Raw genomic sequence first — 21,195 nt, 5'->3', positions numbered from 1 at the left:
CTTTCAGCCTGTTCTGTCCCCTCACTTTGCTAAGTGGCACTTACCATGTTATACCAAGCAGAAACAATCAGCTTCTCTTCTTGATCTCTCTGAGTTTTGGTCCTCTCATATTCTTTCTGTTAAGCATTAAAAGGAAAACAGCTCTAATAAGCATGGGCATGCTTCTTATTGTCCGGACAAAGCCCAATCTGAAATCATTTTACAAATCAAAAATTTTTTTCAAGCTTCCCAGTTTGAATGGTTATATTATTATGAATCACCTTCATTAGTGTGGATATAGAATCTTAGGTTTGTTACATAAGACAAATTTCTATGGGGAAAATTAAAATTAGAGGTTTAAAAGGGTTTCCTTAAAAGGGGGTCAAGTTTAATACTGCAGGAACAAATAACTTAAAATATGTTATTGTAAAATGTATTTCAAATTATTCAACTAATGATTTTATATGTAGAGCTGAAGTTCACAAAATACTTTGCATCTGAATAAAACTGCTGCACAGTAGTATCTTAAACTTACATTTTAACAGGAATTAAGAGTTATTCTTACGTCACCAGCAATATTATTAGAATGCATCTCTAACTGGTGAGCACTAAAAGCCTACTGGCTACTCTTTAACTGATTGTCTGTGGATTTCAGCTAGCTAAACTAGCTAAAGCCTGAGAAATGAATACCTTCCTGCTAGTACAAAGGAAGAGATATGAACAAGCACGTGACAAGAGGACAAAACTAAAGACAATTCAAACTGACCATCTTTCAGGCTATCTAAAATACTCTTACAGAGGAAATTTTAACTATTATTTAATGTTACATACATCAACATTTTAGTGACTTCTAGTGACATTTTTAGACATTTTAATAATGTGACATCACAGATTAAATTTATCACAGTAAATTATCTATTTCTTAGATAAAATTAACGTTTTGAGGTGGAAAGAGAGCATCTACACTATCTAGAATTGTCAAAATTAGGAAATATTTTAAAGATTTTTTTAAATAAAAAGTTTTATATATTTTATAGATAGGGATTATTAGGAAGCCATGATTGGTAAGGGCCAATGGGAAATTTGGCCAGGATGCTGGGGTTACACCCCTACTCTTTTTGAGAAACTCACGGGGATTTTTAATGACCACAGAGATTCAGGACCTTGGTTTTACATCTCATCCGAAGGACGGTGCCTTTTCACAGTATAGTGTCCCAGTCACTATACTGGGGCATTAGGATCCATACAGACCGCAGGGTGAGTGTCCACTGCTTGTCCCACTGATAGTTCTTCCAGCAGCGACCTTAACTTTCCCAGGAGGTCTGTCACCCAGGTACTGACCAGGCTCACACCTACTAAGCTTCAGTGGGCTACCAGTTGTGAGTTGCAGGGCGATATGGCTGCTGGCTTCAATAAGTGACATTGGCTTTGTAATGACTTTACTCTGCGTTTACGTGGGAAGTCACACAGAAGAACATAAAATGGAACAACCTTTCCGGTGATCATTTAGTCTATGTATTATGATTAATATGTTATCTACCTCTAATGAATGGAGCATTCTCTCCCTCTCTTGTAGCTGATTCTTGAGAGCCTGTACTTCTGGTGCTGAACCCTGATTTTGTTTTGGGTCTAAGGTTCGAATCACCTGCAAAAAAAATAGGCAAATCACCAAGGCAAAATGCAGCAGCTGTCTGTAGAACATTATACATCACATACATTACTATTCTGTGTAATTAAGAGAGATAAAGACATAAAAACACACAAGGAAAAAGAGCCACAAAATTCTAAACTCACCTTCCTTCAAGGAACGGGAAAAAATCTACTTACACTCTTAGCCTTCTCCAGATATTTCTTATATCTCTCTTCCATTTGCTTCATTTCTTCATCTTTCTTCCTTAAAGCCTCTTCTAGTTCTTCAACCTTTTGAGCTTTAAAAGGCAAAGAAAAAACAAATGTAATCAGTTTTAACACAACATGACTAAGTGGAATCATATTAATAAAAGAAAAATGTCACTATGAGTTTGCTACAACAAAATTGCAGAAAAGCCATTGGTAACATACTTTAATATATGGCAAATGAAGAGAACACAAGGAAAGAAAGGTTCTGCAAACAGTAAATATAAGAAATGCTTTGAAAAACAAAAAAGCCAGACCTATAAACGCAATGGTTTACTCCTACCATTTTTGCTCATTCAACCATTTTTTGAATGTGCAGATTCAAGAGTTTATCTGAATATTGTGTTTAGACTCTCAAAATGTCAAGTGGTTTCAAAAACTAATAAACCTAACAGTGTGTCTTTGGACTGTGGAAGGAAACTGGAGCACTATGAGGAAACGTGTACACAGGAAGAACACACAGACTCCATGCAGACAGCACCCCAGGTCCAGAACTGAACCAGGGACTCAATGCTGCAAGGCAGCAATGCCAATATATTATAATGTGTCATTCAAATACTGCCTCACTATACTTAGCTAGTGCAAACCATCGGAACCCCAGAGATTGATTTTTCTCATAATTAATTTCTCATCAAATCATTTTAATTCACTGGAATGATCTTAACATGAAGAAATGCAGATGCTGATGGCAGCTATGTCTTAAATAGGAACACTCACAGCTTGTGTTGTATTTCGGCTCCAAATCTTCAATGTATGCGCTCTTCTTCTGAAGCTCATTGTGAACTTCCCGCATCTTCTCTCTTTTTTTTTTATAAATACCAGGAGGGGAATGAAAATCAAGACAATGAGCCGAAATTAATAGAAGTTCACAGGAGTGCTACACGAACAGAAACTTGAAGAAAATTTACTATGTAACTTTTGTCACATTGGACCTAATAAACAGCCTGCTAATTAAAGAAATAATCAGAATGCTACAGACCAGATACATGATATAATGGCTAATTTGTTTCTGAATTCAGTAAATTCTCCTCGGGATGTAAATGGATACAAGACTAAGCCATTGCAGTCTGAACTACTGAAAGTTGAAAGCAAGGTATCTAAAAAACCTACTGCTACTGTTTCAGTCTAGTCTATTCCATAACCTGTAAACAAATACATATAATAGTAAAGAGACATGCTGGCAAATTGGGACCAAAAGAAACTAACTCACAAGTGCTCTTCGTACTTCTTCTTCAGAATCATTGACTGCAAAAAGAGTAAGCAAAATTAGGGAACAGAAGTATCTTTTCTCTGCTTTTCAAGATAGAGCTTGCTGTATGCCAAGATGCCCTCTGCTGGTAAGACATCAGTACAGTAATTTTAATTCAGTTTGTTTGGTATGGGTCGATTTTAAAAAGATTTTGCTCAGAGCCACATGTGGTGTAGAATTCTCATATCTTTATATTTCTATTACAGATTTCTGGACCATATGTAGAAAGTTGTACAGTTCAATGAGATGTTGCCAAAAGCCAATAATTTAAAAACAAATTGGTCTGATAAAAGCCAGTTTTATTTTAAAATCTTCTATTTTAAAAGATGCATTTAAGACATGGAAGACTTTTCTGGACATTCTAGGAATTAATGAAAAAAAACCTTAAGCATCCATCAGCAAAGCTAGGAAATTCAAGAGCTTGACTTAAATTTACCGGCTGATCTAAATATCGCATCCTATTAATTTGAACAGTGTGATGAGTTGACAGGTTGCTTGGCACATGCTTGATGGCCCATATGAATTCTATTAGCTATGATCTTCAGGATGGAATACCTCAGGAAGAAAGTGTGGATAAAATAGGATTAATAACGTAGACTGTACTGATGACATACAATTAATTTTTCAGAGCTAATAGTGGAAGATTATTCTTGATTAAATTAAATAAATGATCCTACTATCCACCAATTTCCCAGCAGCTTGTATAAATATAGCAAGTGCTGGATTCGAAAGTTTTTACCCTATGGCAATTTAAGATAATTAATCTAGGGAATGACACAAAATGTAACTCTGAAACATACTTAAATATGTGTTTTAACAACCGGTGATGAGCTGTGAACTTAAACTAATTTGGGTCTTGCTTTATGATACTCTTTCCTATTTCAAATCAGTAAAGAGAAAAAAATCTGGAGAATAATTTATGGTATGAGTAGGTTAAGGTCAGTGTCACTTTATGAAACAACTGCTTTAACAAAAACATGAAGAAGCAAGCCTGATGCATGATGCCAAATAACTCTCCTTTGCAATCCTTGTTAATGACTAAGGAAAGGAACTGAACTGAAAGTTAATATAAAAATGCACATCAGAGTACTCTGTCAGCAGAGCAATGCACATCCATTTCTATAAAGCACCACACTGGCTATGCCGTTTCTTGTAACAATTTATAATATTTGATAAATTCAGTGATAAAGATTTCTGAATCTTCAGCAGAGAACACAATAAAGCAACAGCACAAAAGCAGTCAGTTGCCCTGATACATGAGGTGTACCAAGGCATTTTAAAAGGCCAACCTTCAGTGTCAGTTAAACAATGTACCAGAAAAAAAAAGAGTTTCACTGCAGTTAAAATTTAGTAGCAGCTCAAAGAAGTTTTAAGAATATAATACTGGATGCACCACTTCTCATTAGTGCATGGATAACATCATGTGATGTTAAAGTTTGTCAAATTCACAGGCTCCCTAGTTTTCAGTCCAAAAAAGTAGACATTATTAATCAAGCCACTCCAATGAAACAAATTTAATGAATCTTAAGTAATTAAATCAGTCACTCGAAATAATCAGGGACATTTTAGGATGTGGGATATAAAGTACGATACAAATTAAAAGAATTCTCATTATTTTTGGAATAGTAATATATTTATCCCCTATAATTTAATATAACAAAAACTACTACAGACTTGTTGCTATACAATAAAATTGAAAATAGGAAAGAAGTTTGAAATACTATCAAACTGAGATTATGACAGAGGTAAAACAATATACCGTACATGTATACACATATATACCTGATCTCTTCTGAAAAATAATAATGGGACAAAAGGAGACTGCTAATCCTGAGAGCAAACTACAATAAAACATATTGAAGATGGATTTTAAAAATACCATTGTGTTAGCGTCTGGTCACATACAGTAGATTATATGTATAAGTCTTAGATTCTGTAGTCAAAATCTGAGTAATTTGTAATAGAATAAAAATATTACTGCACTGTGTGTTTCTCAATTTAGTGTTTCATTATGAGGGTGTAGGTTTCATTGTAAATTACACAGCCATATTGTGAAATCCGATAATATGGTTTCTTTCTAAAAACAGCTGAATGAGATCCTCAGATCATTTATGGACTAAAAACCAAATGAGCTATACAATGTTTAGTTTTTATTTAGTTGGGTTGGGTTTGACTGAGCTCTTGTTTGCAATCTCTCTGAATTTTGTTCTAAATAAATCTATTTCAGAACAGTCTCATTTGTCTTTCAGTATTTGGTGATAATTTATAATCAGCCAGCAGGTGATGTGTTTATTACTTTATTACCTAATTATTCATTGGCAGTGTTTCATTGGAATGGCTTACTCAATATTGCAAGGTGGTGGGAAAAAAACTGGCAGCCATTCTGATTCACACAAATTATTTCACAGGATCTTCCAGCTGCGAGAGGAAGCACGTGTGTTTTCGGTATTCTACTCATCCTCCCTTTAGAATGATTCATGACAGTTTTAAGGTAAAGTACTATACTTTAATCTCAACAAACCAAATTGAGAATTATAGAAAGTTTAGCCATGTAATTAGAAATCCAGTATTCTGAGTTGCAAGTCTCACAGCCTTTCACAATGAAATTGATCATATTGACTCATTAATGCACTGCTGTTGAAACCACGCAGCTCACTCTTTCTCCCCCAGAACATGAATAGCAGATTAATCTTTCTTAGTTAATGCACAATGCCCTACTTGATGATTGGAGATAAATGTAGTGAGACCTAGAGCCACAAAGTTTGATTTCATTTTTTCAATAATTTCAATCAGATTGAGGAAAAAAAAAATCGAAACTCATTCTAGGACTAAAATGTTTTCCTCATAGGTTTATAGATTCAGGCATATGTCATTGCACAAAATTAACTCTAGCATCTGAATTTATCAAGGAGTGTCGTTTTAAAAAATAAGTCACTAATGTATTGTTTTACTACTAAGGAGTAGTAAAACATGACATCCTGATGTGTAAATTACCAAGCTTATAACTAACAGGAGTAGGAAACAGCAATAGAATGATCTGCGCTGCACCTCAATCTTCAAGCATTTACTTTCTTTGATGCAAAACTACCATTCAGAACTTTTTTCAGCAGATTAGGGAAATAAAAAAAATGATGCAAGAAATTCCAGACATCCACTGCCATGTTAGGAAGCCATGGGTTATATTTTTAGAGTTTTAGTCCTAGGAGCTTAGAGTGATTAAAATACAAGCCATACTCACAATAGCCTTGAGAGGAAGCGCAGAAATAGACAAAAGAAGAAAGATTAATGTGCAAAACCAGCAACCAAGAGACGACTGGAACAATGTAAGAAAGTATCAAGTAGGTTAACAGAAAAAAAAAAGATGTTAATGGATATTTTCACACATGCATTTTCATTCCTCTTCATGTTTTCATCTTTGGAGGAACCAACATGTATCCCTCTGTGTAGATTTCTAGATACACAGGACTCAGTATCCACAGTGTGTGCATGAAAATAAATGCCTTTCCTCTTCCACACTAAAACACAAACAACAGCACAGAAGTCAGGGGAACAGCCACAGACAACTACACTCTGCTCCCTGCATTACGTCAGAACTAGAATGTATGTTATCCACAACAAAAGAACTGCCTCCGCTGCCTCTGCTTATACTCCAATTAAAAGAATTATTTTCCTGCTAAGGAGCAAATATAGAACAAAGTGTTCAAATCTAATGAGAATTAGAGTAAAACTGGTTTGAATTGCATCTATTTTTAAAAGCCCGAGTAACAGAATTGAAAGGTCCTTGCTGAATCCAAAAAATACCTCCCACTCACTTAATTCTTCACAATTACTCACAGAAGACATCTGTATTTATCATAATGTTTTATAACCATATGCTGAATATTAAAAAGATCAAATCCCACCAACACATTTTTACATATCTCAACTTCAAAGCTTTGTCTGATCTGTCACACCTGTGACAGCAACACTAGGTTACTTTAAGGTAGATGACATACTACAGTTGCAAGCAAACGTTTGTGAACCCTTTAGAATTACCTGGATTTCTGCATTAATTACTCATTTAAATGTGGTCTGATTTTCAACTAAGTCACAATAATAGACAAACACAATCTGCTTAAACTAATAACACATGAACAATTGTACTTCTTCTTGTCAGTACTGAACACATAGTTTAAACATGCACAGTCTAGGATGGAAAAAGTGTGTGAACTTCTAGGCTAATGACTTCTCCAAAGCTAATTGGAGTCAGGTGCTCTAATCAATGAGATGAGATGAGATTGGAGGTGTGGGTTGGAGGTGTCCTGCCCTATAAAAAGGCACACAAAGGTTGGTTACTGACAGAGTCTGCTCTTCTCAAGAAAGAGCTGTTCATGTGAACCATGCCCCGATCAAATTAAATATCAGAGGACCTTAGAAGAACAACTGTAGAGATGCATAGTGCTGGAAAAGGTTCCAAAAGCATTTCTCAAGGCCTGGGTGTTCGTCAATCCACAGTAAGACAAATTATCTACAAATGGAGAAAATTCAGTACTGTTGCTACTCTCCCTAGGAGTGTGTGTCCTGAAAAGATCATGGCAAGAGCACAGTGTGCAATGCTGAAGGAGGTGAAAAAGAACCCAAGGGTAACAGCAAAGGACCTGCAGAGATCTCCTGAACTTGCCAAAGTCTTTGTTCATGTGTCCACTATAAGAAAATCACTGAACAAGAATGGTGTTAATGGAAGGACACCACGGAGGAAACCACTACTCTCCAAAAAAAACATTGCTGCTGCACGTCTCAAGTTTGCAAAAGACCACCTGGATGTTCCACAGTGCTTCTGGGACAATGCTCTGTGGACGGATGAAATAAAAGTTGAACTCTATGGCAGAAAAGCACAACGCTATGTTTGGAAGAAAAAAAGCACTGCACACCAACACCAAAACCTCATCCCGACCATGAAGCATGGTGGAGGAAGCTTGCTATCATAGAGGGAACAATTAATTCAAAATTGTATCAAGAAATTTTACGGGAGAATGTCAGGGTAGCGGTCCATCACCTGAAGCTTAATCGATGTTGGGTGATGGAACAAGACGATGACCTGACCTGACGATTACCACAGGAGTAAATCAACAGCAGAGTGGCTTAAACGGGGAAAAAAAATTGTGTTCTGGAATGGCCAAGTCAAGTTCAGACCTCAACCCGATTGAGATGCTGTGGCATGACCTGAAGAGCTGTTTACGCAGGAATTCCAGAAATATCAATGAACTGAAACAGTTTTGCAAGGAGGAATGGTCTAAAATTCCTCCTAACCGTTGTTCAAGTCTCATCAGCAGTTACAGAAAATGTTTGGTGGAGGTTTTTGCTGCTAAAGGAGGTTCTACCAGTTACTAAATACAAGGGTTCACATAGTTTTTCCAGCCCGGACTGTGAATGTTTAAACGATGTGTTCAATATTGACAAGATGTACAATTGCTTGTGTGTTATTAATTTAAGCAGTGTTAAGTGTTTGTCTATTATTGTGACTTAGTTGAAGATGAGACCCATTTTTTTTAGCAATTAATGCAGAAATCCAGGTAATTCCAAAGGGTTCACAAACTTTTTCTTGCAACTGTATATAATATGCATGGTTTATGAATCGAAACGTTATAAAAATACACAACTTAAGAATATGTGCATCAGATTTGTAAGACAAAACCTGATTTGAAATGTCTGAGATGTGTGTGTATATATATATATTGCAGTCAGTGTTGACAATGCCTCATGAACTCACTTGAGAAGTTCTCCAATAACACCCAACTGCAAAGCCCTTTGCCATTTGATGGGTTGTGAGGCCCAGAGAGCCTGGCAGGAGAGAGTGCTGTCTGGAGCAGCACACCATGTCTCACTGACAACAGCACAAGCCTGCAGTAGCCAAGATCCCAAACCATGGACTGGCAAAGCTCGTCAGCTTGAGATACCATCCAGGCTCAAAAGTAACCTTGGGACCACAAAGCTCAACCTGTGCTCTGAGCTAGTGCTTTGAATAGGGGCCAGTTCTTTCTTCCACTATTCCTTTATGCAAATAAGTTTAAACACATCCATGATGACAAAAACATGCTATTCAACTCTAACCACACTAAAAGAAAAAAAAACAGACAAAAAAGATAAGGCATTTGCAGATTAGACATGAAGAATACTAACAAAAGTTGCAAAATATACACGCATAATACACACAGCAAGCACTGTTAAGGTCATTAGTACTGTTATTGCAAACACTCAAATATCACAAAAGTTGGTGGATTCTTCATGTAATTTCATGCCTGTATTCCATAACAGACAAACTGAGCTAAGTAATGAGAGGAATAAAAGTGGAAATGACCAATATCACAAGGCTCTGTTATAAACTGTGCAAAGTACCAGAGGCCTGCCAACAGGATTCATACTCACATCATCTGCCTTGGACCCCTGTTCCTGTAGTGACTTCTGCAGCTCCTCAACCTGAGACTGTACTTCTATCAGTCTCTGGTTAACTAATCTAGAAAGGGAATGAAAAACAAAAAAGGTTTGGTTAAGCAAATAAATTAAGGGATTTAGTTATTTATTTTTAGAACAGAGTTATTTACTGGATGTTTGTGTACTAAATTCAGAATATGAAAGACCAAAGACCACAGACTGAGTTTTTATTTCTAAGGAATACAACACAGCATTTAAATATAAAGACAAACGACCGGTCTGTCTATTTACTGGGGAATTCATGAGATAACTCCAGATCTTTAAGGGAAGGAACATTATTTTATATCAGTGAAGAGAGGATATGTTAGTTCATTTCTGCTATTTCAGATTAAGAACAAAATGGAAGAAAGGTTACAAAAATGAGTAGGCCATTCAGCCCATTTATCCTGTTATGTAGTTAGCAGCTAAATGATAAAGGATCTCATCCAGCTGTTTTGTGAAAGAAGACAATGGTTCTGAAACTGAAGCGTGAGGTATATCACTAATGATTACTTGTATAGTATAATGAAAACTATTTGAGGTAACTCCCCTGTTCAGCACCCCAAGTTCTGTAAATTAACCACTTGTTCATTAAAGTTCCATTTATCTTCAAGTTGCACTGAATTCCTACACAATTATCTCACACTCTTACCTGTTTTCGGTCTCCAGCTCATTCTTTCTGCTGTTGGCATCCTCTAATAAGCTCTGCAAAAGGGCTATCTGCTCATTGTCTGAGCCTTCTTGATTTATCTTCAGCATCCTATTCTCATGCTGCAGGCGGATAAGCCTCTCTCTGTGTGACACAAAAGATGCAGAAGAATAAACCTATTTTTACTGATTTTACTTTTCCACAAGAGGAAGAATTAACATGTTAACTTCACCTGGCCTTGCATATTTGTCTATACACCTAAAGTGTACTTTAATTCTACAGGAATATTCATCTGTTTTACAAAAAACATACTACATGGAAGATGTAACCTGGTCCATTCTTGTACTGTGAGATGCTATGTTTTTACAGTAGCACTGTGCTCAAAATCTGAAAAACATAAAAAAACAGTACGCTCAATTTAATTCTAAATCAATAGTGAAGCTCTGGAAAAATTCAGTCATGTTAAAACTTGCAGTGGATGACGGGTAGGAACAAAGTTTCAAGCTTACTAGCTAGAACAGAAGTCGGCTGAAAAAAGACCTTAATCACAGAACCATTTCTGGGTGTCTAATTTCACCAAAAAAGGAAATGAAAAAGCCTATAATCTTTGCAATTTAAGAGCTGTGCAGTGAAATCAGACTGGGTGTAATCTGATCATGCTGCTGAGGGTAAATACTATACCTAAAGAGTTAACAGACATGAGAAAAAAAATACCACCGCAACACATTGTATACGTAAGAAAAAAAACTTCTTTTTCGTTTCCATCTCCACATGTTTTGGCAGGCAACAATGAATAGCAAAATGATAATGCAAACCATCTGAACCTCAGCTGATGCACCTTGGAACAACTGGAAATCTAGTCACAGTGCTGTGGTTCCTCTTCTGTATTATGTAACCTGGACACTACTACAGTCCTCTGTTCTAATGAGCACATGGTTTTCAAAGAAAAAAAGAAGAAATCAAAAACAAAACCCAGAACAAACATGGTTAACAGAAATAAGACTCATGGGGCTAGGGGTTCTGCAGCTAATAATTTTGAAGAATGGTAAACATTAGTTTGAAAGCCTGATGCATTTCTTTCGCTTACCGAATTTCAGGAGTAACAATTTCTGCTGCCAAGCAGTCAGAAGCTTCATTGCTGCCTAGTGGCACGAGTCCTGTAGCAATGAAAAATTTAGGTTTTACAAGAGGAATAGGAAAGAATACCACAAGGACGCATCTGCAACACACAGATGTGCAGTCTGTATTGCTTCTAACAATGGCCCCACCTGCTACTTGATGACAAGTGTTAATCAACGTGATGAACAAGGTCTTGTCTGTTCAATAAAATGTCAGTGGGGAGTCAACAAATGGGGATTGTAATTTCCCCAATAACTATAAATTTGTAGCAGTTACTAGTGATAAGTTCTTTTTGCGACTCCATATATATATATAAGTGTCCAAAAAGAGTGCCTCTCTTAATCGGGGCTGTATTTTATAGAACAAACACACAGAATGTCCTATCATTATATATAGTGAAAAATAAAAAGTTGTTTTATATATAAAAAGGGTTATATATTTATCACACTATATATATATATGAATTATGTTTTATATAAACATAAGTTAGTTTTATTTATATATATAATGTCCTTAATTAAGGATATTAAGCAGTTTCACGTTTCATCAATTTATGTTCTTCAAATGTTGCTTGTATTACATTTTAGATAAGAACCTTTAGTACAGGTTAAATTATTCAATCAAATATTGATTATCTATTGATTATCTCACCTCTTGTGAGTTGGCCCTCTTGTGCTTGTACACATCGTATCTCCTCAATAGTCTCCTTTAGAGAATCTCTCTCTGTTCGCAAACGCTAGGAGCACAAGAAAGCCACATATTCAAAATGGACCAAAACCTCACAGCTGATGATCAAGGATAGAAACAACTGTTGCATTTAACATCCACCACTGGTCATATTAACTTCTGACTCCCAATTTCCTTTTTCCTCTCTGAAATTTGTATGTCTTTATCTTTGTCCTACAGCAACCCCTCATGCTTCACTGTACATAATTTACTATCACGGGATCTGACAAGCATTTCTTGGCATCTAATCCCAAGCAAGCCAAGAGTTTTGGTCAGGATCATAGGTGTGCCATATTTACCCTATCTACAAGAGTTAAGGAAAATACATTCTGTCCTTTCATTTATTATAATTTATTTTCCTGTTTTTGAGAAGAAAAGTAACCTGCACTGAGCAATAAACAAGCTTTCCTTCTTTAGAGATGTATCTTCTTGCTCTATAATGTTACTTGTATAGAGCAGGGACCTAATAGGACCAGGCTGTACTTGAGATTGAACTGGACACTGAGAACTTGATGTTGTACTTCTCATCAGGATTAACATAGGTTCGTTGGGTGTAAAAAGCTTATTGTCAGAAGGGCAGATAAGATATGTTTGTTGATTTCCAGTGCTACAAGATCACTCAAGGCTGGCCACAATCAGATTACAGCTGAGCATTCTGATGTTTAGGGGGGACAAGGGTACACTGTGAGCTTGACATAAAAGAAGGAGAGAAACTAGGACAAATACTGCCACAAGTCTTCCAAAACAAAATGCCAGATGACCATCTCTTTTGTTATATTTCTGTACAAAAAACTAATACAGAAGACTTTTACATAAGATTGGGCACTCACTGATTCACAAACCATGGAAAATGTAGAACTATTGGATACCCTCACATTTCAACGTAAGGCATTGATCTAAATCCCTAGTTAATAAACATAAAACTGTGGTCAGGGTACAAAAAAGTTCAAATTGGCTGTTATATGTCCAGGTTAATTTCAAAGCATGTCTTTTACAGCCCTCTGCAAGAATTCTGGGAAAATGTAATGTTAAACTACATAGTAAACAATGCAATTAAACTGGTGATACACAATAACGACAATTAATCAAGGGAAAAGAAAACAACATAACAGACTTTCTCATAGTAAAATAAAAAGAGTATGTTTCAGATATTGTCCAATTGCTCCCCCTGCTTAAAAAAAAAAACAAGACTAAAACCTTGTCTAACATCCTTATTAAAAGAAAGTAGATGATGGATGTGATGGAATCTGTAAAATTCCTGTATAGCTAAATATATTTTCTGCAATACACGTATGGAAGTCAACAGTGCCAGGGATAGAAACATGCAATATAATTACATAAGCTGAAAGATGGCTTTAAAAAGCAAGTTTGTTTGTTCCCTTTGTTTATTCATGAGAGCTATTAACGAATTAAAAAGTCTGACAGGATGTATGACTCCCATCAAAATTACTGAGTAACAACCAAAACATCAAAATCATTCAAATGTTATTATCATTTTAATATGAAAAGGAATCGCACTGCTAGCAAATTATAGGGCACGTCACTATTTGACCACATTCTGCATATTGAATTAACTATGACTTGTACAATTTCAACAACTGTGTACAATTGTGAAGATGCATTTGCATGTGTAAAAACAAATTCTGAAACGGATTAAAACCGGTATTCTTTAGAACATGTATGAACCAAAATTGTTTAGACACCAAAATTATTTTCCACAGTAATACCTATATGGATAATGTATAAAAGATTATGAATTAAATACAAATATATAAGCATTACATCTTTTTCTTTTTGGAGTGAATCCACTTTTTCTTTCAATCTTTTGTACTCAAACTCCATCTTGTCGGCTTTCTTTGACTCCTCGGACAGCCTGTTCTGGAGCTCTACCACCTGTAGGAAGAAGGCAAAGGGAGTCAAACATTGCCATTCCATTCAAATGAACTGAATGAACTTTCACTCAATCTTGCCCATCTCTCCCTCGAGTTCCGGAACGGATTTGTATTATAGGAAAGCATGGCATAACATGAACGTTTTTTTCCCCTCTTTGTCACATGTCCCCATTGGCCTACCTAACTAAAGCATATACTGAAATATCTTTAGTTTTCAAGTATTTTCTTGTTGAAGCATTGGAAAATTGGATATACTCTACTGGTATTTTACTGTGAACACTCTGTATATTAGCCCAGGTATGCATGAATGTACTGTATTGTAAAGCTTCCAAAGCAATGAAGCATCCAAAAAATTACAATTGTATAGAACTCAAATGACTTGCATTTTCCTTTATGAGAACTTCTACTATTTAATAAACTCTGATGAGCTGATACAGAAAAAATTGAAAAAGAAAACCTTTTTTAACCAAAACGTAAATTTTCAAAATATGCACATTGCTGTCAGGAAAATGTACACTTTTAGCAACAGGAAACATTTTTAAGAGACAGTTTATTCATTTTTGTTTTTATTTTTCTCATAGATGAAGCACACCTGTTAATATCATGGAGGCAAACCACTGTGTTGCAGAGCTTTGGAAAAAACTTATGTAACGTAAATGAGTTTCACAATTTAGCCTACATTAAAAAATAAACCCCAGGTTTTTTATTTTTGCAAAACTTAAATTGTATTCAATCAATGCACAAACAATTTGATTAATGCAGTGGTTGAGCAGAACCTAGAAATATAACTTCACAAATCTTGTTAAAGATTAACTGCAAAAATATTGCTGCATCCAAAGTTTAATATGAGATGCACAGCCGGCACAGAAATAGCACATAAATGTCACATTTTGCCTGTAAAGAGATCTGAGTGTTGAAATCACAGAGATAGAAGTTCAGACTATGTACTCTGTAAGTCTGACTCAGGGAAAACATTTATTAGTTTAGACGTCAAAAGCTACAAATCATGTTCTTCTTCTGCTGCTTCTTACATCATTACTGAAGAAACTGGTATAGTGTCTTCTAACTAGAAGTTGAATTTATTAAGATCATTTTTGATTTTCAAACAGTAAGAACACCGATTGACTCTAAGGCTAACTTATTTAATATTTAAATATTAAATATTTAATTTTGGAATTTTACAAATATAAAATGAAATTCTAACACTGGTTATATGTTCAAAAACAACTGTATATCTTTACAAAAAACATTAAACTATGCTCACTCTGAAACAAAAAAACAACAAAGCATTATGCTAGCATTTACAGAAGTGGTAAGACTGCGAATGTGTTAGGCTTCTAAAGTCCTATACAATCCTTGTGTCTATTCTCTTTGCTGTCTGAGCAGACCACATCAGAAAATTGTGTTCTCAATCTGAAATACCATAATTTTAAAACTACCACTTTTAAAACTGCTACTTTGCCAGGCCGTATATTATATATTACGAATATATATTCGGAATCAATTATTTTCTTCATATCATTACAGAGAGACAACGTGGTTATGGTATGGTACCTGTCTCTTGTAGGTCTCCAGCTGGCCGCGGGATGCATTCGCTTTCCTCAGCTCTTCCTCTAGGGCAACAGTGTTCTGCATGTACAGTGTGTTCTTCTCCTCCATCAGCTTCACTTGCCTCCGCAGGTCTCCCAGGTCCTCGAGCTTTTTCTTATACGACTCCACCATCCCCTCCAGCTTGGCCACTTTGTCGGAGGAATGTCTGAGTGCAGACCAGAGAGCAGGCCAGTGTTAGTGCTCAACAATCTGAACACCGAAGCTTATTAAAGGGGAGCTGCAGTCCCAATTTCTCAGACCGGTTGTTAAATCTCGGTAACAAAATAAATTCATTGACGTTATAGAAAAAAGTGACACATTTCTAATTAATCACAGATTTGTGACCTTTGTGAAAGTACTGTTAGTCGTCACGTTGTTGCAAACTCGCACTCAAATTCTCACAAACTGTTACATGATGCGGCCTTCCTGCTCACTAGTCACCTTAATGCCTAATGTTATGTACAAGCAAATAAGTCTAGGTTGTGCAGCAGACGTTTCACTGCAGAAATGTTCCAACGTGATCTGCATGGAGAGCTAACAAGTTAGTAGTATTTGTCAGCAAAACCATCGTTAAATGGAAAGCAATATTAGATTATTAGTTTTTTTTCTTACAATGTAATAAGGGCGAAACACATGGTCGGAAGATTCGTTGCATCGTTCTGAATCACAGAACAAGGTGCTGTGTAAAACTTGGAAATTTAGCATGTTTTGTGATGTAAACTGGAGGTTTGTGTTTGAAATGCATGCATCAATGGCGATTCTCTCTAACCCCAAATATGCTTTGCAGTTCCCCTTCAAGAAAAAGTACTCAGATTTTCAGATTTTAGTGAAAGACTCTTGTTAAAACACATTTCACTATGAAATGATCATAGTTACCCGTCTTTACAATAAGACGACAGTTAAGAATATGGAATTTAAGTGTTAATGGAAGATTTTTAAAAAAAAAGCTGTGGATTGCAACAATTTCTCAAAGCTACATACTGTACTCCTGGGCAAATGTCTGAATCAACATTTTTCCACTATTTCTGCTCTTCACTCAGTACTCTTCCTTCTTTAAGGGGAGGTCAGGGCACATTGGCACAACAAGTAAAGGTTAATTCCATGTTGAGAAGTAGAAATGAGAAACCACATTTTGGCAGCAGAGCCTTCTTTGGCACTTCTTTGTTAGTTTACCTTGAGTTATTATAATGTTCTAGATGATTTGCATCACTATATCATAATATAAACATTGAACAGTTTGATCTTACCTAAGAACATCCATTTCATCCTTTAAAGACTGTGCTTCATCTGCAAGAGAGGTCAACTCCTCATTTTGCCCTCGCAGTTCCAAGATTTCTTTCTCCAGTTCTTCACAGCGTATTCTATAATCATCTTTGGCTGCCTCTAACCTGCAAGTCCAGGACAACTTTCAAATACTTATTTGAATTTTTGTTATTGTCCCAATTATAACGACTTTTATATTTTTATTATTTGAAAATGGAAAGGAAGAGGCACAACTTGCACAAACCTACACTTACTTCCGATCTAAGACAAAAACACTGGAAAGATTCACAGATTGAAACAGTACGGTTAATAAATTAACAGGGAAGTAGTGGACATAGAGGCATGGGTGATAAGACTTCTACAGATTCCTTGTTTCTCAGCCTTATTTTCCTGTCAAACAACAGCTGAGACCAACAGCTGATAGGTTACTTCAGATAAGAACAGTTCAATATGTCTTCAGCTATATCCAAGAATGCTAAAAAGTAAAATGTAAAAAGCACAAAAAGCACTTAAATGTACTAATGGAGTCCCACAGAAGAATGCTGGCAATTAACCCAAATTGAGATGTTTAATTCCATGCAGGCGTAAAAGACTAAAAGCACGGGGATGCAAATCGGGAGAGAATGTGTGCAGGTCTCAAGTTTGTGGCACCATGTATGAGAGCAGCCATGTTGCACCAGTACACTCACCACACACCAGCTCTCAGTGGGAAGGAGAACAGGGTGATGACTGATACTCATGACACAGCATCAAGATTCAGTCTTGGCACACAGCTGTCATATTCTTCCAATATTAATTACTGGATCAGAAGCAATCGCAATTACAAAGTTCATTAATTGCATTTACAGTGCTTAATCTGTCTAAATGCCAAATTAAGTTAACAGGGCCTATGGCAAAGGGGAAGTTCAATAACAGATTTTGCTGAGACTGCAATGGGTCAAGTGACACTTCCATAATTTACAGGAATGCGCTACAGCTGGTTTCATTTTAACAATGCATTAAAGATGTCACAACTTTGTTCAACCCTGATAAGGAGAAACAGCTAAAGTACACTATTCATAGGTAACGCAGCAGTCAATAATAAAAAAAAAAACACATTTAGATGATTTAGAGCCAAAACCAGGTCACATTTCAAGTAGCGCAATATAAAAAATTCAGTTTCACACATCTTTATAATAATCCTAGATTAGAACCCAACACTTTCCGACTTCCATGTGGATTTTAAACTGTATTCCAGCACTGACAAGCAGGACAGATTGGCAAGTGCAACATTAACAGTGTCTAAGTACATATCTGTAATGCATGTGAGAGAAACAGACTGAGAGGAGACAAGGGTCCCACAACCTCAGTCCCCCATATCCTGTATTTCCCCACTGAAGTACAGACGATAATCAGGAAATGATGCCAGTGCTGTAGGACTCTGAGGAGCCCCAGACATTTCAATCTGATGAGCAGAGGTAACTTCAATAAAGCGAGGGAAATCAACACGAATACATTAGTGACTTTTTTTTTCTTTTGAATATCTCCAGGTATGAAAGTAACCTGCCTGTGCCGGGAACATAAACTGGCTCTGTGGCACATGCATCACATACTGCTCACCAGTTTAGTGCGCTCAGTTACCAAGGATATTTCAGCTGGCTCCTCATGACAAATCAGTAACTCAAAGAAACACAGTGTACTAAAATCGCACCTTTCTGTACATACTGATACTGTACACCTGCGTACCTAAAGGTTTCTTCTTGGAGCTGTTCCAATTGGGTTTGGAGATGTAGATGTCTCCTTCCTGCGGGGCTGTTGGGGTCTTCGATGGAGTCCGACTGGTTCAGTCGTTCCATAAGAACCTGGTTTTCTGCTAGCAAACTACTTTTCTCCTCCTGAAGTCCTGCCACCTGCATGAACAAAAAAGAACAGAACCACTTATACAATTTTATGAAGAAGGAATCGTGCAGACCGCAATCAGCACTGTCAAAAAAAAAAGCTACATTAGGTTTCAAATACTGGAAATATAATGCCAAACATTATTTTATTTTCCTTAAAACAAAGGAATTTTAGCATGTTAAGACAAAAGGGTATTCTATGCCACACTGATTGTACTGTATGAACTGGATTAAAATGCAAACCAATATGATGTTAGGGCTATTGAAGAGGAACAACCCCAACCATGTAATGAACAAATTAACTAAATACATAAATTGAAATAATTCAGTAGGACTCTGTTGGACAATTGCTGTTTAATGAGACATTAAACACATCATTTAACAAAATGCATTTAAAAATAAAATCATCTTTCACTGGCAGTTAAATTTATGTCTGTCCATTGAAGGAAATCTGCTAAGTACTTCAATCAGACTGGCACAGATACAGTAGTTCTGAGGGAAATGTTGAAATATAAAGCTTATGGTAATATTAAACTAAGCAGACAAACTCAAAAGTTTTACAAATAATAAAGGGTCACACAACAGTCAAATGAACAACTGTTCATTGCTACTTGGCTGGTTTCTGCCTTAAAAATAAAATGAGATGAATATAATGATAAAAACAATTGAACAAAAGTGACAAAGTGTTTTAGTATCAACTTATTGGAACATGCATCTTATTATTTGTGGGAGGAGTGGATTCAAACCTTAAAGCATTCCCAATTTCAGGACTAAAGCAAAAAACAGCACACATGGTAGTTTAGGAGGGAATTTCTAGGGAAATCAGTGATGCCGCCTTAAAAGTTGTTAGTCTTAAAATACTTATTTTTGTACTGCATGACACCTCCTCTATACAGCTTCATAAATTTCTTCTCCATATCATTTGGCTATAAGATTTTAAGTCTGATGTATATAACATGCAAATGTCTATGTTACTTACATAACGCTGTGACTATTTGTGAAATGTTCCTGAATAAGGCTTCCTTTGCTTTAAAAGAATAGCTTTGGAACAAACTGCTGTTATTCTGGTCTAAATCCAAATTAAAAGCTCATTTTTTATTTATACTATTTTTTGTTTTAATTTAAACATATATAATAAGCAGTTCAGTACCCATAAACAAACTTCATATTCTGCCCATGTATAAACACACACTAATTAATGGAAGATAATGTTCTTGATCATGCACATACAAAACAATCCAATTTTTTTTTCTGCATGTCTTAAGCTTACCACTCCTTAATTTTTAATACATAAGATTTAAATCTTTTCCGAGTGAGACAGAATGAATGCCTAAATAAATCGAGGACTTTCATCATTTACAATTAAGCCAAATTAAAACCATTTTTCTTTCTTTTGGCAAATGTAGTCCACATGAAAACAAAAACAAACTAATATATACTTGCCAAACTCCTACATGTTAATGAAATTCAGGAGATTTACTTTGACCACATAAAAGTTACTGCCTATATGGGAAATGAAAGCTTGTTTCAGAATAAAGCTATATTTTCAAGACACAACGCTGCTCCTAAGGATCTACCACAGGTCGTCTAAGCAGGTTACACAGCACATGGGATGTGCCCCCTCCTTTTACAGCTTGTATGCTCCTCAGTGAGAATCCCTCAGCCAACACTCAAATGCAAATTACACTGATTTTTTCTTAACCCAAAGCTAATCGATGTAGAACATAAAAATGGTCACAAACAAAAGGGAGGCCCTTCAGCCCAACTTGACTTGAAACTGATTCATGCAAGGAACTCGTCCAGTTTTTTCAGGTATCAGCCAACAACATGGCGCAGTACGCAAACCATATCCTTAAAACCCTTTGAGCAAAGATGTGCCCTCGTTAGTGACTTTAAAAGTACTTCCTGTAGTTACTTACAACGACTGTTACCTGCTATTCCTTCTATTTCTACAGACTACATCCCTCTTCATAAGTCATCTAAGAAAACTAAACTTATTTCTTAAAAACGGTCAAAAAACCTTAAAATATTCAGCTACAGAATGGCTACAAATGAGAAGAGGCCATTCAAAATAACAGCTGTTACAACCAACATTTTTTCCCCGACTGCAAATATGTAGGATATATTTACCCCATTTTCTCTGGTGGACACAATAAAAACAAGGTACACAGTAAAAGTCCATTTACAGAGCTTTAAAACAGCTTTAGGATTCACTGCTATGTAAATCCTTAGCATTCACAAATATGTCCAAACCTAAGTCAGTAGGTGTTACAAATTATTTTCTAAAATTTTAACTTAAATAATTTGGCCCCATTGAACTTCAGGCAATGATCTGCCTTGAACAGTTTTTCGACAATGGTCTTAACCCTTCAGTGACAGTGAACTAATTCTCTTGCGTTCCCCAAACATTAGAGCAACTTTAAAAGTAGCCATGCAGACGTATGTTATTTTCTATTCAGCTACAGTAGAGTGCATGCTACAGTGGCATTTCATAGCATATACTTT

General features: G+C 36.0%; 1 protein-coding gene across 4 annotated transcripts in view; it reads right to left on the bottom strand.

The window, feature by feature from the left end:
• The window catches only part of hook3 (hook microtubule-tethering protein 3), a 64,928-nt gene that overhangs the window by 9,604 nt on the left and 34,129 nt on the right, over positions 1 to 21,195 (bottom strand). For all 4 annotated transcript variants that reach the window (XM_088630323.1, XM_088630324.1, XM_088630325.1 and 1 more), the window contains 13 exons: positions 18,539 to 18,702; positions 16,798 to 16,938; positions 15,515 to 15,716; positions 13,851 to 13,961; positions 11,994 to 12,078; positions 11,311 to 11,380; positions 10,227 to 10,367; positions 9,530 to 9,617; positions 3,086 to 3,120; positions 2,593 to 2,675; positions 1,807 to 1,907; positions 1,520 to 1,624; positions 45 to 116 (listed from right to left, as the gene is read on the bottom strand). In XM_088630323.1, the coding sequence (XP_088486449.1) occupies positions 45 to 116; positions 1,520 to 1,624; positions 1,807 to 1,907; positions 2,593 to 2,675; positions 3,086 to 3,120; positions 9,530 to 9,617; positions 10,227 to 10,367; positions 11,311 to 11,380; positions 11,994 to 12,078; positions 13,851 to 13,961; positions 15,515 to 15,716; positions 16,798 to 16,938; positions 18,539 to 18,702 (1,398 nt within the window). The remainder of the gene's footprint in view (positions 1 to 44; positions 117 to 1,519; positions 1,625 to 1,806; positions 1,908 to 2,592; positions 2,676 to 3,085; positions 3,121 to 9,529; positions 9,618 to 10,226; positions 10,368 to 11,310; positions 11,381 to 11,993; positions 12,079 to 13,850; positions 13,962 to 15,514; positions 15,717 to 16,797; positions 16,939 to 18,538; positions 18,703 to 21,195) is intronic.

The sequence above is a fragment of the Lepisosteus platostomus genome, chromosome 4, assembly GCF_059453375.1.
Source record: "Lepisosteus platostomus isolate fLepPlt1 chromosome 4, fLepPlt1.hap1, whole genome shotgun sequence".
In the NCBI taxonomy this organism is placed as follows: Eukaryota; Metazoa; Chordata; class Actinopteri; order Semionotiformes; family Lepisosteidae; genus Lepisosteus; species Lepisosteus platostomus.
This window is presented reverse-complemented; position numbering and strand designations above follow the sequence as displayed.